The sequence below is a fragment of the Eleutherodactylus coqui genome, chromosome 8 (assembly GCF_035609145.1).
Source record: "Eleutherodactylus coqui strain aEleCoq1 chromosome 8, aEleCoq1.hap1, whole genome shotgun sequence".
NCBI classification, from domain to species: Eukaryota; Metazoa; Chordata; class Amphibia; order Anura; family Eleutherodactylidae; genus Eleutherodactylus; species Eleutherodactylus coqui.
In genome coordinates, this window is record NC_089844.1 from 143,932,127 (window position 1) to 143,959,573 (window position 27,447).

Below are 27,447 nucleotides of genomic sequence, written 5' to 3' on the forward strand. Positions count from 1 at the left end.
TACACTGTATTCTGTGCCACATCTTCAGTAAATAAAGCAACCTGACAAATACTTTCCACATTTATGTAGACTTCATTCAGACTAGGGCTGGTCCAATACTCAGTCTTGGTTTCATACTTGTTTTTTCTTCTTAAATCAATATCAGCCCAGGAAACAAAATTTGAGATTTTTAGAATTTTTTTCATTTTCAAAAACATCAGAGCTATACTCTTCCAGGAATTGCAGATTTTAAAAACAGACACGGACCAAATAAAATATAATACAGAGTAACCCTATCGAGTTCCAATGGAAATTATTCGGCACAACGTTTGACCGAAAAATAGAATAATTTTGAATATTTGTAAGTAACATACGAAGACGAGCCAAGTAAATTTTTAATAAAAAGCCATTTTAATTTTCTTGAAGAAAGCATATACAAAAGTTAGCTTTGCTTAATGAAAAACAAAAAAATATCAGCGACATACATACGAATGGAATCGTTCACACGAACAGAAAAATAGAATTTGCCGAAAACAGAGAATTTTTCGCTTAAATGCATAAACATGAAAATCTGATCCCAAGACACGTTTTTTTTTTTAGAAAAAAGTAAGAAAAAGTCGGACAAAAATAATTTCTAGATTTTTTTTTCAAATTTACAAACTTTTTTTTTATATCTTAAAAAAGGCACAAGTTACGATAAAATAGAAATTATTATATGCTCAGCATACAATGAGAAGAACAATAAAATAGCCCAAAACAAAAAATATTAGTCATAAACTAAGTTACAAAATAATAAAATAACAGGAGAGGTTTTTAGTGTCTTAGCTTGCTGTGAAGACTCTGGCCCCTGGTAATCTATGTGAAACGGAAGAATTCTTAAAACAGGTTGGTCGGGGTTAATAAATAATTACCGATTTAACAAATGTTTTTGAAAAAGATTATGTAGCCAGCAGCTATTACTAACATACTTTTGCTGGTATGGCAAATCTGACTGTAAGTTTGAAATTATATCTTTTTTTTTTAATTTGTGCACAATGACCATCTGGTTTCCACCTTTTCCAAAAAGACTGGCAATTATCAATTTTCTTCCTTCCCTCTGAATTTTTTTTCTCCCCGTTCTACATTTTTTTTTTTCAAAGAATAAAATCATTAATCACTTATAATATATGGCACATAAATATATTTATATATATATTTAACAGATCTCAAAAACTATAAGAACATTTGAAAACAAAAAGTTAATTACAACCAATCATTTTGCTTAAAATTTCACTGAAATAGACAATATGTAGTCCAAGCCTGAGACGCACTGAAGTGACCTCAAAAAAATTTCTCTCTCTTTTTTTTTGCCCCAAGATCGGCCAAAGGGGCAAATTTTCCAAAACCTTCAGAATTCTACCGACGTTTTCTTTTATATATAAAAAAGTCTTACAAGTGATGTTCTTCTGTTGCGTTAGGTCTGGAGAAGCACAAAGTGGCTGTGTAAAGTTGGCCACACACTGGCCCTCTACTCCAGCACTCTTTTGAAATGGAATAGTTAAAATCTGAGTTAATTGGTCATATCACTTTGTCCGTATCTCATGTTCTGGTAAACATCAAAACCGTAGATGCCTCCTAATTGTGCTTAGAAAATCTTAGTCCTCATATGCAAATCTGAGGTCCATCCTTCATGGTATGCCATATCGGAGTCCAAAATTCTAAAAGTTTTTCAAAAGACAAAAAAATCCTCAGGAAAGGTCAGACGGGAATGCTCTTAAAGAGATATTCTCATTTATTTTTTTTCAGCAGGCACTTATATAACAACTGGAACAGCGCCTCCTACCTGTACATTCTGTCTATAGTGCACGTCTTGGAAGACTTCATGACAACCAGACATATCTATGGCATAATAGTCCTTACTTTGAGAAATGGAGAGTCCTTTAAGGCCTTGTCAGGGTTGTGTAGACTGGCTGATCCCAGTTGGAGTTGGGACTGTGGGAAGGAGGAATGGACAAGCTGTTGAGGATAGGGGTGGCATAAGGACGCCGAGATGAATGGAAGTAAGGATACTGGTACAAACTGGATGGATAACCAGAGTAGGGGTTATAGTAGTTGGAGCTTGGGAGGTCTGTGTAGTCACACTGAGAGCTGGGAAAAGGACTGGGTATTGTTGAACTGGAAACTGTGGTGGTACAAGCCTGTGTACTATAGGAGTTGTAGTCAGAATGAGTAGGAGATCCATGAGATTGGTCACTGTAATGACTGGGGCTCAGTTGCTCCGTCTTGATGTGAGGCCTTTGTTGACCAGACTCAGAAGATGAGGTTGAATTTGAGGGACTTTTATGAGACCAAACAGGTGCTTGTGAGGTTCCAGGTGGGTGTGCATAGGATGCGGCGTAAGGTGGTGCAGTAGGATTCTGCCCATGGTCAGCTGAAAGAGCCCCATGGCCATTAAGAGGCAAGTACTGGTCAAATTCATGGACATCAAAGGTTTCAATGTTATTGATGACTTCACTGCTCAACTCATTAATGTCCACATTACTGAAGTCAATGTTCTGACGACCATTGTCCATCAACCTCCTTCCTTCATGTTTCAGTTCTTGCTTTCCACCATGGTGTAGGTCAGTCTTCGGGGTAGTTGGTGGAGTTGGAGGTCCATGATTTTGACCTAGAAGCAGAAGACAAAAAGGGAGAAACATTGTCATTACATTATAATACATTGCATCTTCTGCTCCTACATTTCAATGTTTTTAAAGAGATAGTATATCTAAAGAATAGAGAAAGTTTCTAACAATGTTCAAAAAACAGTGATCCTTCAAAAAACGTGTTCACCTTAAAAAATAAGGTAATCAGTACAAACAGCATCTTCAAGCAGGCAAGTAACTATGTTATAGTATCAAGAAAGTGCATGCTTTAAGAAAGAAATCTAGACGGCATCCAGAAAATTTGTTTCTGGAAAGTTTTGCCTCCTGGGTTTGCGGCTGAGCAAAAAATATTCTGGACAACTAATAGCTGTTGGCACAAAGTATCCAATTTTTACTGGAAATCAGCTGAAATGTAGAGAAATTGAACAGTAAAAGATACAATAACCTTAGTCCAAGTCATCCAAAAATAGCCAAAAGGTTATTATATAATTCTTACAATGCATCTATGGTGAAATGCCAATATATTGCACTACCTTCAAGTACATTGGTGTCTAGAGAACAAGCTATGGATTTATGATGTTCACATTCACTTTAAAGGTTTTCTCTGGTTTTGAAAAAACATTGTTAAACACAGTATTAGGAAATTCTGGGTTAGCAGAGTAGGGAGGCTCTGTTCAGGACCCTCATCTATAAGCCAGACTGGGGTGTGACTGCAAAAAGTTTCTCTCAGTGGAGGACTGGACATGCCCATACATTATGTAGGTAGAGTATTTAATCTGAAAGTGTAATTCTTCACTTCTACTGTGGGGGCACTGTAGGGAAATTGAATATCTGTTAAACAGGCTCCTACCTATATTACAGCCAATGCAGTGGATCATCATGTGATTATCTTATGTTCGTCCAAAACAGACAACCCCTTTAAGGTGATGATTATAAAATTATACCTATAACATATACACTATATGGTGCATATTGGGAATGTTAGGGTGCACGTTTTCCTAAACAGTGCCCTTTCCAGCTTGCCAAACAGTACACAATAGAATCTAACCAGACTGTCATTATGTTGGCCTGGTGAAACCTCATTACCTGTATGCTCTCCATGTAAATGCCCATCTCCCATTCCTCCCAGGCCAGAGTCGGACTTGTACATTTGAGATCCAGGGTGATGGCCCAATTCAGCCCCAGAGTCGGAATCGCTTTGTCCAGCTTTGACGCTCTTCCTCCTACGGGGTTGATACTTATAATCTGGGTGATCTTTCTTGTGTTGAACTCTGAGCCTTTCAGCCTCCTCTACAAATGGACGTTTCTCGTTTTCACTCAGTAAGCTGTAGGAGAAGGAAAATGGAAGATCATTAGTGAGAACCCAAAGATATATTTTTATGAACATAGCATGTAGGGTAGAGAACCACTAAATTGTTGACTTGTTAAGGTCCAGACTACAGACCGATGGTCTCTAAAATGTGAGTATTCAGCTGCTGCGAAAGTACAATTCCCAGCTTGCTCTGACAGCTAGGGCAAGTTGGAATTTCACAGTAGTTGGTGACCCACAGGTTGAGGACCCCTTATTTAAACCAACAACATTGACTTAACGAGCTAATTACTAATAATGGTTTTGTTTCCAATTTTTCAAATTAGGGCACAAACTTCATTAACTTAATAGAACTTTCTTTATAGTTGTACTTTTTTTTAACCTTTCCAAATCAGAAGCTTTATCCCCCCCCCCCCTCCACCTCCCTTCCTTATCAGGCTTGGGCCACCTGGACATTTATAGTCTATAAGCAGACAAAAACTGCTTACATATGTCCCTGACCCTGACCAGATAGATTTCACTATGGAGCTACTAAAGTATAAAGCTAGTGAAACAGAAAGCTATAATAGAAAAGTGAAATTGGCAAGTTGTATAAAAAGTTAAAATATGAAGATTTTTGAAAAATGTGGTCACACAATTTTTTTTCCGCTATTTTATCTCAAATCTATATTTTGATTTTTAACTTAAAATTTCAGATTTCTTGAACGGCCATGAACATTTTTTTGGGGTTTGAAGCTTCATTCAGTAAAGCGCCATCTTAAAAGCAGACAGGAAAAATATTTTGTGGTTTTGCCTTTGGGATAAAGTCCTCGTTTTTGTCTCTCAAAGACCTCTTAATACAATCCTGCTTTTCCCAATGTGGATATAAGAAGAGTATATTCGACAAAAAAGACACGATATGAAAATAGCAAAAAGATCTATAAAAATGATATATTTTTATGCAGAGGAGAATATTGATTTATCACGTTACCTACAGCTGTAAGATTTTTTCTTACTTTTATGTTTTTATTATATATAGATGATATACTCTTTTGACATCTACTGTGCATAAATGATCTATACACTATTTTGCTGCTGTATAAAAATACATTCAAAGAAGAGACAATAAGGAATTAAAAAATTTGATTTCTCATTTACGCAACAATCATAATTGATCGTATTCATCAAACGCCAAAATACTCACAAACTGATCGTTTCTCATGAAGTTATTACTTCTTTTAACTTTGGTAACTTGGTTTCATACTCAATCATTTGATAAGATCATAAACTCAACCTTTGAAGGGTTCAGTCTGTTTCTCATAGCACCCTGCTTAGGGTCAGTACAAAGCAGGCTCAGAAGGGTTAACTCTGATAGAGGGGTCACCTCCTTAACCAAGGGTGCCATAAAAATTATAATAAAGGGTAAAAAAAAAGACATATTTTCCATAACTCCAGTAATCACTGTGATGTGTACAGTCACTAAATATTTATTTTGGATCCCTTGGAGCTAGGTAAGGAAATGCAGATTTTGCAGCAGAGGTTAACTCTTACCTTGCTGCAGAGAAATGAGCTGCGGTAATACGGCTTGCCATGAGTCAGATGGTCACCTCTACAATGCAGAAACGTCTGTAACTGAAAATCATCTTCATTCATTTGAATGGGGTTATTTCTGCAGCAAGCACATGGATTTCTGTAGCCCCCATTCAGATGAATACATCAGTCACGGACATTTCAGCAATAAATCTTCTATGTGTGAATAGAATAAAGTATGAATATTTCTGGATCCGTAACCATTTTTATATTGTTACTATTCATTTTTCATCGTTAGTTCGTGTAATATTGCTATAGAATTACTTGGGATTCACATAACTGCTAATTCGTCAATCATTATTTTTATATTATTACTATGTTATATGTTATTGTTTATATCAGCACTATTTTCCTGCCTTGTTATATTTGTATTATTACATCTTTTTACTAATATTATATCTATTCTTTATTACATATTGCTATTTTCACTCCTGTTATATTACTTGTTTTATATGTGTGTTATATCACACTTTAGAACTACTATTATATTTATTCTTTATTACATGTTACTCTTTTCACTCCTCTTATATTATTTATGCTATTATTATATTTGCATCGTAGTATTACCTATAACTCTTCATTACTACTATTATATTATTTATTTTATTACATATTACTATTACTACTACTACCATTATACCACTTAGGCTATTACTCGATGTTCTTTATTATATATTACTACAACATTTTACTATTACTTTAGCAAAATGAAATGATTTTTTTCCCCTCAAGATTATTTTTGCGGGGTTTTTTGTTCAAAGTTTGATGAATGAACTATAGGACACTTTGTGTATCTGTGGCGCCAGTCCAAACCACACAAATAATATGCTGACACTGACCATAAATTCTTACATTACATATCTTTCGAGAGTGACACAGTTAATGTCTGTTTACTTTAATCTAACGGCTATAGCATTGCTTCGCTGCATTACACTAATGTGTCATTTTATACGCCAAATGGCAATAATATCTTAGATTAAGCGAAATTTTATGATGATGATGATTTATAGAAGGGAGCAGATGGAACTAAAGGGTTAATGTTGCATATTTTCTTTGATCAGAATTTAGAAAAAAATGAACATAGAACATTGAAGATCCTATTATTATTATTATTATTGTATAGATGGGATTGTTGGGGAGATACAGGTAGTAAACAGCTACAAACGGTATAGTGAGTTGAGGCTGGAGGGGCATTTGCACCAGTTACTGAGTGCCAGGGAGGCTCCAGCAAGTCTCTGCAGTGGCCAGAGCATTCAGATACAGGGCTAGGGCAGCAAATCGCTGGTGAAGGAAAGTCTAAGTACAACTCTGCTACAAAAACTTCACACTTGCTCCAATTTTGTGAGCGTCTTCTCGACTCTGATTGTTACTTTTAACATGCAATTTTTTGAAACGTCAGAATTCCCCCATTGTAATCAGCCTTTACCTAGAATATGTTGCAAAAACCTCTTATGAACCCAGAATGCACTCTAAAACCGCCACAAAAACAGCTGCCATGTGATTTTTATAGCGTAAAACTTTATTTTATGAATTTTTTTAAATCCACGAATGCCCCAAAGTACTCTATGTAATTCCAGCCTTATGCTCCACACCTGCTTCTAAATCCTATTAGAATGTAAGCTCTTATGGGCCAGACTTTTTCTTCTATCGTATCTGTTTGTAGCTACAGCTTATATGTTTTTATTCTTTGTTTTGGACAGCATCGTATAGAGCCATGGAAGTTCATAGTCCTTTATAGAACAGCTATAGGTCAGTAGTAATATGGTTGAATTTTAGCACACAGATTACAGACCCCAACAGTAAGCTACGGTTCAATAGAACCATTGGGGGGGTCAAGGTCTTGCAGACATGATACAGGCACTAAAATGTGGCCATATTATGACCTTATGCAATCCCCAGTACCAAAGACCTGTATGATGCTACTGTGCAACAGCAACCTGTTGGTTGAGGTTGTCCCATCTACAACACATCCTGACCTGTAGCCCCATAGAGCAAGTGTGGGAGGCAGAATTATATAAGACAGTGCAACTCTATGGTTGTAAATGTGTCCATCCACAGTCAACCCTAATATTGGTCCATGCATTACACTGCACATACTTAATGAGGATAGATAGATAGATAGATAGATAGATAGATAGATAGATAGATAGATAGATAGATAGAGTTAACATACACTTTAGTTTTGCAAGAGTCAAAGCTTAATATTGACAGCTGGACAGTTAGGGAAAGTGCGGTCTGGTAAAAATTGTTGGGGACAGCGGGGACTGGTATAAGTTGTTGGGGACAGCGGGGTCTAGTATAAGTTGTTGGGGACAGGTGGGGGTCTGGTATAAGTTGTTGGGGACAGCGGGGGTCTGGTATAAGTTGTTGGGGACAGCGGGGGTCTGATATAAGTTGTTGGGGACAGCGGGGGTCTGGTATTAGTTGTTGGGGACAGCGGGGGGCTGGTATAAGTTGTTGGGGACAGCGGGGGTCTGGTATAAGTTGTTGGGGACAGCGGGGGTCTGGTATGAGTTGTTGGGGACAGCGGGGTCTGGTATGAGTTGTTGGGGACAGCGGGGTCTGGTATGAGTTGTTGGGGACAGCGGGGGTCTGGTATAAGTTGTTGGGGACAGCGGGGCTCTGGTATAAGTTGTTGGGGACAGCGGGGGTCTGGTATAAGTTGTTGGGGACAGCGGGGGTCTGGTATAAGTTGTTGGGGACAGCGGGAGTCTGGTATAAGTTGTTGGGGACAGCGGGGGTCTGGTATAAGTTGTTGGGGACAGTGGGGGTCTGGTATAAGTTGTTGGGGAAAGCGGGGTCTGGTATAAGTTGTTGGGGAAAGCGGGGTCTGGTATAAGTTGTTGGGGACAGCTTGGGTCTGGTATAAGTTGTTGGGAGCAGCTTGGGTCTGGTATAAGTTGTTGGGGACAGCTGGGGTCTGGTATAAGTTGTTGGGGACAGCGGGGGTCTGGTATAAGTTGTTGGGGACAGCGGAGTCTAGTATAAGTCGTATACATAATGCCCACGTAAAATGCCAACTTACCCTCAGTTCATCTCATATTCTGTAAATTCGAAGAAAATGATATTTTTGGATCATTTACAACCCATTTTAACCCCAGTAAGGGGCAGAAGAAGCCACACTGTGCAGAGCTGAGTGCTCAACATCTGTTAATTACCGTGTAAACCTGACCCCGGGACATTAATCATGTTACTCAACTGCCACTCACTGAGCGCTGACAACTCAGCTAGACTGCAGCTATCAATGCAAACACTGTAAGGAATAGGCTGGCACTGCTTCTGGCACTATACATCAACTACCCAGTATTAGCTATAGAGCCTTCAACACCCTTATACATCAGCAACCCCTTACATTACTGTATGGATCTAGAAAGGGGGATAATAAGTAGCAATTCCAATTGTGGTGTATCCCCTTTAAAGAGTGCTGCCATGGATAGGTGCTAAATGGTGAACACAGTCCACATATAGGGGACATGTCAGTGGTCCGTGGAATTGATTGCACCTAAGAACCTAGTATATCAAGTATCTGTCTGACGTAGCAGAGCTGAGTCTGTCACTTGGCACAACTCATTGTGATACCATAATGAATCTTTTGTTTATGGTTTTAAATAGTAATAGCCTTATAAACAACAAATCCAGCTCTGCTACATCTAAAGCACCATTAGTTCCAGGATGAAAAGTGTTTAAGTACAATAAACAAGTACTAAATGAGTGGCAGACTGGCAGAGGGAGAGAGGACACTACCCGCAAGGGCTCACAATCTACAAAACGTCATCTATATGGCGCCTACCCAGTTGTATGAGAGTTTGGCACAGGTAGTAGCTTTATGAAGTGAACCCACATGTTCTCTTACAGCAGCAGATGGCATGGAATGGCCACAGATGTGCCAATTTGCCCTAGAGATGACAAACAATGCACATTTTTGAGCACTATCAATCATGATCCTTGACCGGTATGTTCATAATGATTCACGATTCATCGAATATACCAACATTTACGACCATTTTGGTGCCACGAATGCAGCCATTATTAATACAAGGGTTCTTAATGGGTTGCATGCCCAACTTAAGATCAACATTGGTAAAGTAAGAGGATGCTACTCACCGCCAGAGTTTGCCCAGTGTCTTGCTGAGCTCTGCATTGTGTAGATGGGGGTACTGATCTGCCAGCTTTCTTCTCGCTGCCTGAGCCCAAACCATAAACGCATTCATCGGTCTCTTGACATGGGGTTTGGCTTTGAGGGATCCAGATCCCCGGACTGGCATGGGCACCAAGCTCCAGTCATAACCTTTCAGCACCTGGGACACTGCCTCCCGGATACAAGCTGGAAATCTCTCATCCATGGGCCCCTCGGGGTCATTCTTGTTAATGCCCGCAGGTCTGTGGGAGTCTGATCCAGCTGGAGATAGCGGAGAGTCCGAATCGGAGTCGGAAACATGGGACATGGAGCTAGCGGTGCCTGCAGGGCTGCAGGGTGCCTCAGGAGCCTGGTCCTGCTCAGAGCTCATGTTCAACATCTGGGAGCTGGGATGGATCTGGCTAAATCAGGTGCAAATTTGTTGGGGTTTGCGCCAAATCTTGTGCGCCAAGCTGTATAATAGACAGTCCACAGCACAGACAGATGCAACCAACCCAAGCGGGGCTATAGTCCAATGCAATCCAGCCCCTGTGCCCCTAGATCTTGGCTGGCAGCAGAGGACTCTGGCTTGAAGGTATTGGGCACAGCTTGGGCATGAATAACTTCTGAAGACCACTTATAGCACAAAGTGGCATCAAGGGCTCAGTGGCTGCGAAGGACCAAACACATTTCCAAAGGAGAAGCCAGAACCCAAATCCAGCGCTGCCTGCTCTGTACCATCTCAGCTCTGCCTGCAAACCCTTCAATAAGTAGTGCTGAGGAGCTCCTCCTCCTCCGCCACCTCATTGGCCAGGAGAGGGGCAAGTCATTACTCTTAAAGGAGACTGTGACTTTCCCTCTTACTGGTTTCCCACGTGCACTAACTGGTTGTATGTTGTGATTAGCAGAAGGGGGGTGGATAGCTGTTAACCCATAGTGTGTCATGGAACGCCTTCCTGGAATGAAAGGGTTACAGGGTTCTCGAGGGCGAATGCAAATATGCAGTGACTTACGACGAATGTGTGTATTTACTATACGGTATACAATATATATACATGAGGCTAGACAGGCTGGACTAGATGGACATTGTCTTCATTCAGCCTTACGAACTATGTTACCATGTTACATACGTTTGCATGTGCAGGGACAATATGTATGCACAGATGTAGCAGAGCTGTATTTGTCATCTGACACAACTTGTGGCGTTCTCACTATATGTGCTTTCATAGGATTCAATGAGGTCTTGCAGTACACAAGAGAAGCAATTATATCACCAACTCCTTGTATAATGCAGATCCAGCTGGCAGGGTGTCTGTAGGGTACTGCTCTCTGTATGCGCCCTATGCTGAAAAGCCCTTTTTGGGGGGGGGGGGGTGTTAGGAACACTTTAGATTCGATAGACTGATATTTAAAACTTTTTCACATGGAATCTGAAAAAATACTAGTAGTATCAGAACCAATACTATTATTATGAGTAACAGTATTGTTATTCATAACAGTATAATAGCAGTTGTAGTAATGTTATTAGAAAGTGAGGTACGGTGCTACGGAATATGTTAGCGCTATATAAATGAACCATATAAATAATAGCAGTAATAGTAATGTTATTAGAAAGTGATGTACGGCGCTACAGAATATGTTAGCGCTATATAAATGAACCATATAAATAATAGCAGTAGTAGTAATGTTATTAGAAAGTGATGTACGGCGCTACAGAATATGTTAGCGCTATATAAATGACCCATATAGATAATAGCAGTAGTAGTAGCAGTATGATCTTACTGGCAGTAATAGTAATCGCAGTTGTACTGTAGTAGTGGTAGGACAAGTATCTTTATCAGCACTATTAATAGTATTGGTAGTACTAGTAGGATTATAGGAAGTACTATTAGTATTAGCAGAAGCATTGTTACTATAATTACTACTAGAAGTATTAGTAGCCGTAATGGCGGTATAAGTATTAGGGTATATTCACATGGGCAAGAGCAATTTGCGCCTGACATTCTTGGGCGTAACTCGCATCACATTCCGTCCGTGTGCTGTGCAATATGCGTGAGACCACACGTCTGCATGTTCTTTTTTTGTGTGAGACTCACAGGAAAATAGAACACGCTGCGGCTTTTTACTTCTGTTGCAAATAATGGGTTGTATTCTCGGGCAAATTTTGTGCGTCTTGCAACGCACAAGACTCGCAAGATGTTCTCACCCATGTGAATGCACCCTTAGTGGTAGTGGCATGAGAAATATTATTAGGAGGAGTAATAGTATTAGAAGTACTAGTATGATCATTGGTGGTGCTATTAGTATTAGCAATGGCATTCGTAGCATTAATAATGAAGTAATAATCACAGTAATATATATATACATATAGTGACAGGAGTACTACTAGCTGTATTATTAGCAGCAAAAGATAACTAGTAATAGTAGTAACAACTGCAGCAGTATTAGAAGTGGCAATAACATTATTATGACCATTATTAGTTGTAAAATGTTATGATATAGTATGATTAGCATATATAGTAATATTAGTACTAGTAATAGTATAATGCTTATTAGAAGTACTAGTCTTATTAGCAGTATAATATTATCATTAGTAATAGTAGTATTAGCAACAATAATAGTAATATTGTATAATATTTGTAATAATAGTAGTAGTAACAATGATAGTAGTAGTAATATTGTATCAGACCAGTAGCATTAGTAACAATAATAGTAATATTGTATAATAACAGTAGGAATAGTAGTATTAGTAGCAATATTGCATAACATCAGTAATAATAATAATAGTAGTAGTAACCATAATAGTAATATTGTCTAATATCAGTAGTAATAGTAGAGTTGGTAACAATTTTAGTAATATTGTATAATATCAGTAGTAATACTAGTATTAGTAGCAGTAATATTCTTATGATCCTAGTAGGAGCAGTATGGTATCAGTAGTTTAGTAATATTGTATAATATCAGTAGTAATACTAGTATTAGTAGCAGTAATATTCTTATGATCCTAGTAGGAGCAGTATGGTATCAGTAGTTTAGTAATATTGTATAATATCAGTAGTAATACTAGTATTAGTAGCAGTAATATTCTTATGATCCTAATAGGAACAGTATGGTATCAGTAGTAATAGTAGTATAACTAACAATAATAGTAGTAGTAATAATAGTATTCTGATTAAAATTAGTAGTAGCAGCAGAAGTATAATATTATACATAATAGTAGTATTACTAGTCAGACTAGTAATATGATGATGACCATTATAATGAGTGGTAGTATAATATTATCTGTAGTATTATTACTAAGGCCGGTTTCCGACAAGCGTATTTACGTTCTGTATGTTGGCCATGTTTTGCCGGAGTGTAATATGGAGCTAATGTAATCTATGTATCTATTAATGTGGTATTTTGCACAGGAGTTAGTTAGAAGTGCAGCATGACCGATGTTTTGCGTGTTTGCCTCCATATTGCTATTCTTTTCTGTTGGGCAAATATGGATCAATATTTGCCCAATAGAAAATAAAATCTACTGATGACAAGTGGTTGTAATATCACCTGTAACATATTCGGCATAGGGAACCGTATTACAGACGTGTTACAATACAGCAGTCTGAAACTGGGCTAACCATGATAGCAGTAACAGTACTATGATCAGTAGTAGGTCGAATATTCTCATTGGTCGTAGTAATAGTTGTATTACCCCATGGTAACATTAGAACTATCCAATCATACTTGTGGGTAGCCTCTACTGATACGAGTAACTGACAAGTTTTGGCAGACGGACATCACAGGAAGCTTCTTTTTGAACCTCAGAATATTGTTATTTTAGTGTCAGTAGAAGGTATCACTACTGGGCTGCAACCGTCACCTGGAGGTGTGAGAAATGTCGCTTCTGTACTCCTCCATAGCCTTGTGGTGATGTGGATGATTCAGTGTATCTCCAGCATCCTGGATACAATGTTGCAGCCACTAGAACATTCTATACAATCCTTCTTTCAACAAGTCAAGGCTGAGGGTTAACCCTTTGCATGCCAGTAAGTCAGATCTTGTATGAAGGGTCCGTTCTTCACTACTAAACGCTGTCAGGGCATGCTGAGAGTTGTAGTTTTGCAACTAGGTAGTAAGTCATTGACCACATTTACAGCAATTCTTGTATCCAGCAGTAGACAGATGTGACGACTATATTGCGCCATTTTTTCAGCTTCTTGCAACTGGATGGAATTGATCTCCTTTGGAGAATAGCATGAAACTCATATGTAAAACTACACGATGTGACTTTATGCCCTTTTGACTTATGCACCGTCAGGACCAGGATGACAGGTGCGAATGTGGACAGCAGGAGCGCGTTGTAAAACGCAATAAGGATTTGCGGGTTATTGGGGTGACCTCACAACAGGGCACAGGAAGACAGCTGTGGGGTGTATGCCTTTAAATCTATGATACTGAGAAAGTCAGGCAATTATTAGTCTACAGATGAAGCAAACATTAAAGGGGTTTTCTGGGCAAACACTATTGATGACCTATCCTCGGGATAAGTCATTAATACCTAATCGCTGGGGACCCACCGCTCGGAATCCCTGGTGATCAGCTGATCGTCCGCCCGCTGTTAATCCAGTGTGGACAGTTGTCATCATCATCAAGGACAGGAGCAGAAGAGTGAAGCCATCTATGGCATTTCCAATCCTGTCCCTGATGACCACGTTTGGCTATGCTGTACTGACAATGGGCCAGATGATCAGCTGATTGCTGGGGATCCTGAGGAGCGGGTCTCCGGTGATTAACTATTGAGGACACTAGTTTTTCTGAAATTACAACTGCCATCGGGTCCCGGCAGCTGAATTTGAGTTACTTTGCAGAATGCATCAGACAATCTCTCAACTAGCAATCCCTCAATACTCTTATTACTGAAGTTTCTCCCAATAGCTGCCTGATAAAACCCCACAGGACACCCCACAACTTGTAGGCCCATCCATCCATACAATGCAGTTTGTCTTTTGACATCCTAATTACTGGCTATTAGCGATGAGCGAACCTACTCGGCCACGCCCCTTTTTTGCCCGAGCGCCGGTTTTCGAGTATTTCCGTACTCGGGTGAAAAGATTCATGGGGCGCCATGGGTGAGTGGGGGGTTGCAGTGGGAAGTGGGGGGGAGAGGGAGAGAGAGAGGGCTCCCCCCTGTTCCCCGCTGCTACCCCCTGCTTCACCACGCCTCCCCCCGCCCCCCGGCGCCCCCCGAATCTTTTCACCCGAGTACGGAAGTACTCAAAAATCGCGGTGCTCGATCGAGTAATTACTCGAAACGAGTATTTTCGCTCATCTCTACTGGCTATACTTTAGCCTGAAGGCTCCTTGTGGGGCTGGAGACTGCAGAAAATAAATATTGCACTGGCAAAGCTAAGAGTTATGATTCATGTAATCTCATATTATGCAATTATTAGTTGAGCAATTGCCTTAAAGTGATTCCCAAAAATACCCTGCAAAGTAGCTTCAAAACAGGAAAGAGGGCAGGCAGAGCGGATGCTTAAGTTAAAGTGTAACTTTCCTTATCTCAGTGGCTGATACAGTGCAGAACTATGCCCTAAACTATTCCTTAAAGCAACCTTCCATCATTCTTCCATTTACCTCTATTTGCTCCCTATTCCTCTACAAGGAACGCCATTTAAAGGGGTTTGCCCAGTTACCAGATGCCCCCTGTAGCACCCACTGTGCTAAAATACCTAGTTGTCCTCTGTCGCCACAACCCTGAGCTGCAGCCCCGCATGGTCCTGATGTTGTAGCATTTATGTGGGTATCTATGCCTTTAAATTGCATTTGAGGGAATGCTAAAGTGCTGGAAGGTCAGTAACATTTCAAGAATCTATTGGTCATAAGATTACAGTAATGATGAAGGCAGCAGAAGATGAGTGTGATTAATTAGTGGGAGGCAGTGACCTGTGGTCTCCTATGACTACATTAGTAAGGACAGGGCAGAGAATTGGGTAGTTAGGGATAGCGGGTAGACTAAGAGAGTTATAAAGTGGAAGAAACAAAAACACAGCAGCACAAAGTATTTCAGGAAATATGTATCTACCTGTGTGACGCAGCGATGGACAGGGCTGTGTGTGTGCCGGACAGTGTCATGATGTGAGAAGGGGAATGAAGAGAAATGTGAGGTCTCTGTCTATGGCCGAATTCACACAAGCATAATACAAACTCATTAGTCTTACGTCCGCAAAAAAAAACTCCTTTTTTTTCTATTGAGTGTTGTTCCATATGTGGTCTGTATGTCAGTTTTCTACTTCCATATGTCATCTGTATCTATGACGGAAGCAGGCTGCAATGCATTCCTTTCTGTATCGCTTAGCAATGGATCCGTAGAATCAGACGGCATGTTGACGGCATCCGTGTGCGGTTCGTTTTTTTTTTTTTTTGCATCCCCATTTAGTTAAATGGGCGAGTCTCATCCACGAGTATTATCAGTATCCATGTAAAAAAAACTTGTGTGCGAATTAATACATTGACTATTATGGGTCCGTGTGCCGTCCGTTGTAGATTAGGACAGCACATGGCCTGAAATTACGTTCTTGTGGATTAGCACTAAGGCTAGCCCTAAGTGTGAGTTGAGTACAGCTCGCATCAGACAGTACATGGGTACCAGTTTGTGTGCGGTCTGATATACCTGGACTCAGCACATTCATATACATTGGCATTCTGGATTTTTATGTCCGGCACATTCTATGAGTTTTTTCACGTAGACCCTCAGTATTTCAGGAAAGGGCTGATATAAGTGAGATGCATTGACCAGTCCACTCATGTGAGGACAGAGCAGCTAATGTCATGATGTGAAAAGTCCAATGAGACAACTACAGGTCACAGACTGAGAATTATACAATCTACTGTAGTCTACAGTAGCTTCCCTTGCAGTACAGAAAATGGCATTGCATTTGATGTTTTATAAAGCAGTAGGTCATAGTATAAGCCCGATGTGTGCAAAGATTTTATTATAATATAGTTCACTCTAAAACATACATAAGGAATACAAATTAGTCTTAAATTACCCATAAAATAACGTGTAATGCTCATTTTGACCACTGGGGGCAGTCTTCCATTTCAATATGTGCATCCACCTCATTAAAAGTTGCAGGATTCCTGGCTTTTCTTCGCCGTACACTCACTATGAGGTTGTCAGAGGAATATGAGTAACATATTTTTAGTGAACCGAGTTTAATTTGTGCTTTAGAACCATTATTTTTCATTTGCCTAATTGGAATTGTTTATTTTAATTTTACTGGGCATCAGAGGGTTAATTTATGAGATGTTTTATCCTCTCATAGACATAAGTTGTTTATAACGAGTATAATCATAGTAATAGAGTAAATGTCATCATCACATATCAAATGAGGGGGTGGGGAAGTTTTATTTACTGTACAACTAGCTCATTATGTCCCTATTTGTTGGGTTATGCTTAAAGGGGAAGTAAAGTGTGTTCTGTACTATTTGCTAGAAGGGTCAATTCATCTATGTGGACTTTTCCACTGGTATAAAGGGTCTATTGTCCGTCTGTGTGATGATACCGTAAAGAGAGAGGAGACATGTGGATGTGTTCGAAATAATCACATACACAGAAGCAAAGCGTGAATATCCTTTACCCCAAGGCAGACTCTGGACCATGGCCCCGGGGCCATTGTATGTAAAATAGACTCCTGACAAAAAAGGTAGCGCCCCCACCCCCATGCTTGCTATCACAGTTGTTTGCATATTTGCAACGTACTGTATATAATTCCAAAATACTTCCATACAGTGCACACAATTCTAGTATTCACTGCCCAAATAACATAGGCATAGAAGACTTAATTAATATCTCCATACAGCAACCAAGTAATACCATCATATAGTGCCCACGTAAAACTGCCAAATACCAAACTTCCCAAATAATACTCCCATTCGTGCCCAAATCACCCCATATAATGACTAAATATCTCCATACTGTATCCAAATAATACTACTGTATACTGTATTGCCCAAATATTATCGCTATTAAATGCACAATTAAAACTACCATTCAATGTACAAATAATACCGTCATATGATGGCTAACTAATAACTCCACACTGTATCCAAATAATAATACCATACAGTCCCAAACAACACTACCATTTGTTTCACACACACAATACTGCCATTCAGTGCCCAAATAATACTCCATGTAATGCATAATTAATACCTCCATACTGTATCCAATTAATGCTGCCATATTGTGCCCACATAACACTGCCATATATTGTATTTCCCAAATAATGCCATTCAGTGCCAAAATAGCATAGTAATAATACAATGTCTAAATAATAACTCCATATTGTATCCAAGTAGCAGTGCCATATGGTATTACATAACACTGTCATATATTTCCCATACAATATGGCAATTCGGTGTCCAAATAACACTTTCACACAATGCCTAAATAATGATGGGTTCAGTGATATAGTCCTCGTGTGGTTAGAGCTTCTCTACAGCTGGTGAGCCGCTAACTAGAGACAGACTGGGGGCTGTTTGGCCCTATAGGTACACCATTGAGGATATTCTCACAGCACTTGTCCATTTTTTGTAATGTTTAAGCATTGGTGGTGATCCATGAAACCTCCACTGATTGCTGTAACCATAGGGTCTTTGGGGCCCTTTAGAGTATTTTGTCCCATTAATTTAGCTTAGGGATTTTGAAGGCATTACCATGCAACTCAGGTCATGATGGCAGTACTGCCATAGGACTCGGGTAATGTTGGTAGTACTGCCATAGGACTCGGGTCATGTTTACGGCACTGCCATAGGACTCGGGTCATGTTTATGGCACTGCCATAGGACTCGGGTCATGTTGACAGCACTGCCATAGGACTTGGGTCATGTTGACAGCACTGCCATAGGACTCGGGTCATGATGACCATACTGCCATTGATGATAGCAGTGGCATAGGACTCGGGTCAAGTTGCCATAGAAATGACTGAAGTAGTCCAGTATATTACACTGCTTTTTGGTATAAATATAGTAATATGGAATTGTTATTTAAGCAATTTTCTGATTTAATCCCCAAACCAAAACCTCATTTTTGCATTCTGACTTGTTGGACTAGTGGCACCAGTCATCTCAGAGTTATGTCTATTCTACCCCAGACTCCACATTTATAGAGTAGACACCCATAGTCCATACATGTGTACATATAAAACCATCCTGCATGGCTCCTGAAATATGTACACGACTCATACTGTCCATACCCCTAGTATAATATATCACATCCGGGGATTTAGTCCACAGTGGTAATGGTATATTACATTCAGGTCTTGCCTCTGAAGTGGTTTTGCGGCCTGAAGTGTTTCATTCCCCTATAATAAGGGTGTTAGTGGCAGATCTCCAAATCCCACCACAGTTACAACAGAGAACACAATATCCCATCGCTGCCAATGAAAACGGGGTAAGCAGGCAGCCTGCCTGGCACACACAGGGTTAACCCTTGGTCAAGACGTTCCGGTCATAGAAAGCCTCCTAAAGCCAATAGATTTGATGTTTACGTGACGTTCAGACTCTAATCAAACCCATTTCTCCTCTGATCAGCCTTGTTTATCCCAATACACAACATTTTTCTTCCTGCCATAAACATTTCTTGGTCAGACAGAAACATTTGCGTTCTGGAGCGGCACAGATTTGATCCGGGCGGATTTCCTAAGTCCATGGGATTTATGTTGAAATTACAAAAAAAAAATTGTAATTCTGCAAATTTTGATGAAAAACATGAACCTGCGTCCCGTAAATGAGCGAGATTGATTCATTCATAGATTGTGCCCCTTCAAATATCATCCAGGGAAGTTGTCAAATAAGTGATTGCCAAAGTGATTATCGGAATCACAACTTTTACGAGCAGAGGTGATTCTTAGCAGTAGCTGGCAGGAATGTATTGAATTCCAATACCCCGCAGTCGCCCTGCAGGCGTCATCAGTGCCTACACTCATACAAGAGCCATTTAGAGCAGCTTTTACAAAAGGATCCTCTACGGATATTAGATAATTGCTTACAATGCAGTTCCATAGTGTAGCAGTTTAAATGCAAGAACTGGCTGTCTCTATGAGTCTATTTGACACAGGGGCACAAATCAAATTTAGGGGGTGCAAGTGTCACCTTAGGGGCAGGCGACGCAGGAATCAGGGTACGATGCGGACACCAGGCTTACAAAAATATATATATTTTTTTATTTTAACAAATAAACTTGGAGATGAAGTTGCCGTAGAAGCTTCTGTTCATAGATAATTAATATGAGGTTATCCAGAAAGGTTAGACAATAAAGATGAGCGAGTATACTCGCTAAAGGCAATTGCTCGAGCGAGCATTGCCTTTAGCGAGTACCTGCCCGCTCGAGACGGAAGGTTCGGGTGCCGGCGCAGGGGAGCGGTGAGTAGCGGCAGTCAGCAGGAGGGAGTGGGGGGGGGGGGGGGGGGAGAGGGAGAGAGAGATCTCCCCTCCGTTGCTCCCCGCTCTCCCCCGCAGCTCCCTCCCCGCTGCCGGCACCCGAACCTTCAGTCTTGAGCGGGCAGGTACTCGCTAAAGGCAATGCTCGCTCGAGCAATTGCCTTTAGCGAGTATACTCGCTCATCTCTATTAGACAACCTAACTGACTCTAACTAAGAGTATACTTAACTCTAACGTGTTACAAATCACAAAGATCAGCAACACCATTCAACTGTAGAACACGTGAGAGCACCGCCCAACATTTCAACCCAGCAAGGGCAGTTGGCCAGACAAAGTCCAAAAATAAGGCAAGGGTTCCTCTGGTAGGTGAATATATGTTCCTCTGGTGTTGGCTCCTCTCCTGTTTAACTGGCAGGCTTGCGTTTAAGTCACTACCCGTTTGCAGACGTTGGACCTGAGGACCGACCTCACTTACATATCTCCAGTGTGTAGACGGAGGCATGAGGGAGTCTCTCCCAGTTAGTGCAGTTACAGTCCTATGGACAGTGCCATCCGGGTAGAGTAACAGGCTGTCAGGGAAGGTCAGGAGGATGCCTAAAAGGCTGAAGTTGTGTGTTCCTCTGTTTCCTCCTCCCCGATTACCGTAACCCATGCTAACGGACCTTGAGTGAGTTAACGCCTAGTCAACTAGATCAGGATTTCGATTGATAAACCTTTCGCACAGACTTGTGAACTGTGTTCAAAAACTATGTCTAGTTGCTGTGCTTCGTCGTGTTACAGGGGATTTACATGATATTAGTTCCTGTCTCATGATCTTTGGCGTGTCAGGCCGGATTCACAAAACAGTCTTTGTGCACGCAATGGACAGAAATCAGGACCCAGTGGATCTGTAAGCATGTGTGTATTTGGCGTGTGCAATTCAGTTGTGCAAAAAAGTACACAGCATGCTCTATTTTCCTGCGTGTTTGCATAGGGAAAGAACATGTATTGATCATTAATAGAGATGAGCGAGTATACTCGCTAAGGGCAATTGCTCGATCGAGCATTGCCCTTAGCGAGAACCTGCCCGCTCGGGAGCAAAGATTCGGCTGCCGGCGATGGGCAGGGAGCTGCGGGGGAGAGCGGGGAGGAACGGAGGGGAGATCTCTCTCTCCCTCTCTCCCCCCCGCTCCCCCCTGATGACTGCCGCAACTCACCTGTCACCCGCGCCGGCAGCCGAACCTTCTCTGCCGAGCGGGGAGATACTCGCTAAGGACAATGCTTGACCAATTGTCCTTAGTGAGTATGCTTGCTCATCTCTAATCATTAAACTAATTAGCCATTTCAATGGCTCAAAGCATTGGCGCATGTTTTTTTTCTCCGGGCGCAATTGCGCATGACTTGCACATGCAAATAGTACAGTAAAATATGCCAATGTGCGTGCATGCAAATATGCAATGGCCATTCCACAAAAACAGACGTCTATATGCTTACGCTCCTGTGAATCCAGCCTCACTGCATATCTTTGTCCTTTTATCTGGATGCCCGTCAGGTAATACTACATTTCTCCTTCAGCAAACCGGAGGGTGCTAAATGTAACATCCCACAGTGAAGAAGGGTGAAACTCCTGATAGTTATTTGTGAGACACACAGACACCTATATAGCCTATTGGTACAACCTAATATATACCTGTGAAAAAAAATGTGGACATTCCCACAGGTAAGTACTGACATCCTGCTGTGCTGGTCTTCAGAGACCCACGAGTTTGTGTACTAGGTTCATAAAATGACGAGAGCACTGGTGAACTACAACTTACTACACAGTATACCATAATGCTGCATAGGAATAGTCTACAAATGATGTATTCTACAGTTCCATACTTTACCTGCCCTTACAGTAAAATACACTTCTCTGTGTAGTCGAAAGTATTAGATTATGGGGAGACTCACGGCCTTCTGTAGAACTCTGACAAATAACATGTCTGTCTGAATACATGTTCAGCCATTGGCTTAATTATATGGCCAGCTACAGTCCAGGGAGCAAAATAGGAGCCTCATGCCGGATTCCTGATGTCTGCTTTTTCCAGCTCTCTGCAGAAGCATGGGAACAAGTCTCACTGTGCTACAAGTTGGGAAATTGGCCAAAACACTTAAAAATCCATTTTGTGTTTTGCTTGTCTTTTATTAAAACAGAAACATATTGGCCCGAGCATTACTCCTAATACCAGATCTAATAGCCTGCAGGCAGTTCTACTCGTCTGACTTCTGCAGTTTCGCAGTACATCGTAGTCTGCTCATTATTTGCTAACAAGCATTTTAAGATGCCCCGATACCTAGTAAGTCTCTACAAGAAGGTTGTTACTGGTTGTAAGTAGCAAATACAATCAGATATCCAAATTCTGCAGATGCTTCAAAGTTTGCCATAGGGGGCAGTACAACAGTAGTTATATTCTTGTACATAGGAGAGCAGTATTATAGTAGTTATATTCTTGTACATAGGAGCAGTATTATAGTAGATATATTCTTGTAAATAGGGGGCAGTATTAAAGTAGTTATATTCTTGTACATAGGGGGCAGCATTATAGTAGTTATATTCTTGTATATAGGGGGCAGTATTATAGTAGTTATATTCTTGTACATATGAGGCAGTATTATAGTAGTTATATTCTTGTACATAGGGGAGCAGTATTATAGTAGTCATATTCTTGTACATAGGAGCAGTATTATAGTAGTTATATTCTTGTAAATAGGGGGCAGTATTATAGTAGTTATATTCTTGTACATAGGGGGCAGCATTATAGTAGTTATATTCTTGTATATAGGGGGCAGTATTATAGTAGTTATATTCTTGTACATAGGGAGCAGTATTATAGTAGTTATATTCTTGTACATAGGGGAGCAGTATTATAGTAGTCATATTCTTGTACATAGGAGGCAGCATTATAGTAGTTATATTCTTGTACATAGGGGACAGTATTATAGTAGTTATATTCTTGTACATAGGAGCAGTATTATAGTAGTTATATTCTTGTACATAGAAGGCAGTATTTTAGTAGTTATATTCTTGTACATAGGGGTCAGTATTATAGTAGTTATATTCTTGTACATAGGGGACAGTATTATAGTAGTTATATTCTTGTACATAGCAGCAGTATTATAGTAGTTATATTCTTGTACATAGGGAGCAGTATTATAGTAGTTATATTCTTGTACATAGTAGTAGTATTATAGTAGTTATATTCTTGTACATAGTAGTAGTATTATAGTAGTTATATTCTTGTACATAGGAGCAGTATTATAGTAGTTATATTCTTGTACATAGGAGGCAGTATTATAGTAGTTATATTCTTGTACATAGGGGGCAGTATTATGGTAGTTATATTCTTGTACATAGCAGCAGTATTATAGTGGTTATATTCTTGTACATAGGGGCAGTATTATAGTAGTTATATTTTTGTACATAGGGGGCAGTATTATAGTAGTTATATTCTTGTATATAGTAGCAGTATTATAGTAGTTATATTCTTGTACATAGTAGTAGTATTATAGTAGTTATATTCTTGTACATAGTAGTAGTATTATAGTAGTTATATTCTTGTACATAGGAGCAGTATTATAGTAGTTATATTCTTGTACATAGGAGGCAGTATTATAGTAGTTATATTCTTGTACATAGGGGGCAGTATTATAGTAGTTATATTCTTGTACATGGAGGCAGTATTATGGTAGTTATATTCTTGTACATAGCAGCAGTATTATAGTGGTTATATTCTTGTACATAGGGGCAGTATTATAGTAGTTATATTTTTGTACATAGGGGGCAGTATTATAGTAGTTATATTCTTGTATATAGTAGCAGTATTATAGTAGTTATATTCTTGTACATAGTAGTAGTATTATAGTAGTTATATTCTTGTACATAGGGGCAGTATTATAGTAGTTATATTCTTGTACATAGGAGCAGTATTATAGTAGTTGTATTCTTGTACATAGGGGGCAGTATTATAGTAGTTATATTTTTGTACATAGGGGGCAGTATTATAGCAGTTATATTCTTGTACATAGGAGCAGTATTATAGTAGTTATATTCTTGTACATAGGAGCAGTATTATAGTAGTTATATTCTTGTACATAGGAGGCAGTATTATAGTAGTTATATTCTTGTACATAGGGGGCAGTATTATAGTGGTTATATTCTTGTACATAGAGGCAGTATTATAGTAGTTATATTCTTGTACATACGGAGCAGTATTATAGTAGTTATATTCTTGTACATAGGGGGCAGTATTATAGTAGTTATATTTTTGTACATAGGGGGCAGTATTATAGTAGTTATATTCTTGTATATAGTAGCAGTATTATAGTAGTTATATTCTTGTACATAGTAGTAGTATTATAGTAGTTATATTCTTGTACATAGGGGCAGTATTATAGTAGTTATATTCTTGTACATAGGAGCAGTATTATAGTAGTTGTATTCTTGTACATAGGAGGCAGTATTATAGTAGTTATATTTTTGTACATAGGGGGCAGTATTATAGCAGTTATATTCTTGTACATAGGAGCAGTATTATAGTAGTTATATTCTTGTACATAGGGAGGCAATATTATAGTAGTTATATTCTTTTACATAGGGAGCAGTATTATAGTAGTTATATTCTTGTACATAGGGGGCAGTATTGTGGTAGTTATATTCTTGTACATAGTAAGTAGTATTATAGCAGTTATATTCCTGTACATAGAGGGGAGTATTATAGTAGTCATATTCTTGTACATAGAGCACAGTATTTTAGTAGTTCTATTCTTGTACATAGAGGCAGTATTATAGTAGTTATATTCTTGTACATAGGAGCAGTATTGTAGTAGTTATATTCTTGTACATAGGAGGCAGTATTATAGTAGTTATATTCTTGTACATAGGGGGTAGTATTATAGTAGTTATATGCTTGTACATAGGAGGCAGTATTATAGTAGTTATATTCTTGTACATAGGAGGCAGTATTATAGTAGTTATATTCTTGTACATAGGGTGCAGTATTATAGTAGTTATATTCTTGTACATTGGAGGCAGTATTATAGTAGTTATATTCTTGCACATAGAGAGCAGTATTATAGTAGTCATATTCTTGTCCATAGGGGGCAGTATTATAGTAGTCATATTCTTGTACATAGGGAGCTGTATTATAGTAGTTATATTCTTGTACACAGGAAGCAGTATTATAGTAGTTATATTCTTGTACATAGGGGGACAGTATTATAGTAGATATATTCTTGTGCATTGTGGGCAGTATTATAGTAGTTATATTCTTGTACATAGGGAGAAGTATTATCGTAGTTATATTCTTGCACATAGGGGGACAGTATTATAGTGGATATGTTCCTGTACATAGGGGGCAGTATTATAGTAGTTATATTCTTGTACATAGGGGGCAGTATTATAATAGCTATATTCTTGTACATAGGCGGCAGTATTATAGCAGTTATATTCTTGTACATAGGGGGCAGTATTATAGTAGTTACATTCTTGTACATAGGGGGCAGTATTATAGTAGTTATATTCTTGTACATAGGGGGCAGTATTATAGTAGTTATATTCTTGTACATTGGGGCAGTATTATAGTAGTTATATTCTTGTACATAGGGAGCAGTATTATAGTAGTTATATTCTTGTACATAGGGAGCAGTATTATAGTAGTTATATTCTTGTACATAGGGGGCAGTATTATAGTAGTTATATTCTTGTACAGAGGAGCAGTATTATAGTAGTTATATTCTTGTACATTGGGGCAGTATTATATTAGTCATATTCTTGTACATAGGAGCAGTATTATAGTAGTTATATTCTTGTACATAGGGGCAGTGCTATAGTAGTTATATTCTTGTACATAGGGGACAGTATTACAGTAGTTATATTCTTGTACATAGGGGGCAGTATTATAGTAGTTATATTCTTGTACATAGGGGGCAGTATTATAGTAGTTGTATTCTTGTACATTGGGGCAGTATTATATTAGTCATATTCTTGTACATAGGAGCAGTATTATAGTAGTTATATTCTTGTACATAGGGGCAGTGCTATAGTAGTTATATTCTTGTACATAGGGGACAGTATTACAGTAGTTATATTCTTGTACATAGGGGGCAGTAATATGGTATGTTCATAAGGGGCAGAAATGCTGCAGACTTGCTCACCATAGTAAATGGGTTGCAGATAATGTACAGTGCATTGGCGGCTGCTGATAACCCGTGCCCCTATTGGCCATATTTACTTGCCACTGCATTGCACTGATATCTGTAGATGGAATTTTTATAAAAGTAATGAGCTTACAGAAGGTGTAGAATAGTTCCTGCTATTACGTAAACATGTGCGTATTACACCCTATGATTACACTGGTGCCAAAAATTGCTACCTTTAAGTCAGTCTGGGGAAGTTGCCCATGCGATAGTCTATCAGTAAGGAAGCAAACTCTGCAGCCAAGATCAATAATGAAAATATGTTGCTTACAACTTATTAAATATTAATGAAAAGTAAATAAAACAAGACGTTTCATGTATTAATGATACACTTAATATATGCAGCTCACTGTGTAAATCCAGAAAAAATTGGGGATTTCCAACAGCATTATTTAACTTAAAGACAAACCTGTCCTAAATTCCCCACCTCAATATGCAAAGTGGTAAACATATACACTAAATGGCCCCTTTATTAGAGACCCCCATCTAGTAGCACGCTGGACTTTCTTCAGCCTTCAGAACTGCAGCAATTCGCCGTGGTGTAGAGTTCAGTAGATGTAGAAATCGTTCTGCAGGAACATCGGCCCCTGCGCACAGGAAGCTTCGTGTAGTTGCTGCAGATTAGATGGCGGTGCTGACATGTTCTGATCAGCTGACAGGAAGGGGTCGTCGATTCATGCTGCTTGCGCCAAATTCTGATCTCCCCTTAGAAACAGAAATCTGGATCCATCTATCCAGGAGATGTTTTTCCGTTGCTCAGTGATACAATTTTTGCGCTCTTTTGCCCCCCGGAGTCTCACCTCTCTGTTTCTCTTAGACACAATGGCGCTGGAACTGGTCGTCTGCTGTTATACCGATCCGTGCCAAGGAACAACGAGCTGTGTGTTCTGACATGTTAGTTGGAGCACCGGAGTTGTTTTTCGCTGCTCTTGACTGTGCAGCGCCTGTTTGTCAGAATGATTCCTGACATCCTCCTCTGACCCTTTTTGGTAATCAGATGTTTCTGTGTAAAGGATCCCTTCTTGCTGGGTGTTTTTCCTTAATCACACCATTTTTGATATACTCTCCACACCATTACATGAGAACCCCCCCCCCCCCCCCAACCCCCGCTGTTGGCAGTGACATCCCGGCCCCAGCTTGTCTAACACCAATGACCAGACCTCGTTGGAAGTTGCTCAGATTGCTGGCATTTTCCCAACTAATGTGGATTC

At 39.5% G+C, this 27,447-nt stretch overlaps 1 protein-coding gene across 1 annotated transcript; it reads right to left on the reverse strand.

Annotated features, from left to right (window-relative positions):
• Positions 1 to 367: 367 nt before the first annotated feature.
• Positions 368 to 10,340, reverse strand: SOX8 (SRY-box transcription factor 8). The gene is made up of 3 exons (XM_066576612.1): positions 9,586 to 10,340; positions 3,690 to 3,928; positions 368 to 2,626 (listed from the first exon to the last, which is right to left on the reverse strand). The coding sequence occupies exons 1-3, from the start codon at positions 9,996 to 9,998 to the stop codon at positions 1,899 to 1,901; spliced, it is 1,380 nt and encodes a 459-aa protein (XP_066432709.1). The 5' UTR covers positions 9,999 to 10,340; the 3' UTR covers positions 368 to 1,898.
• Positions 10,341 to 27,447: the final 17,107 nt, after the last annotated feature.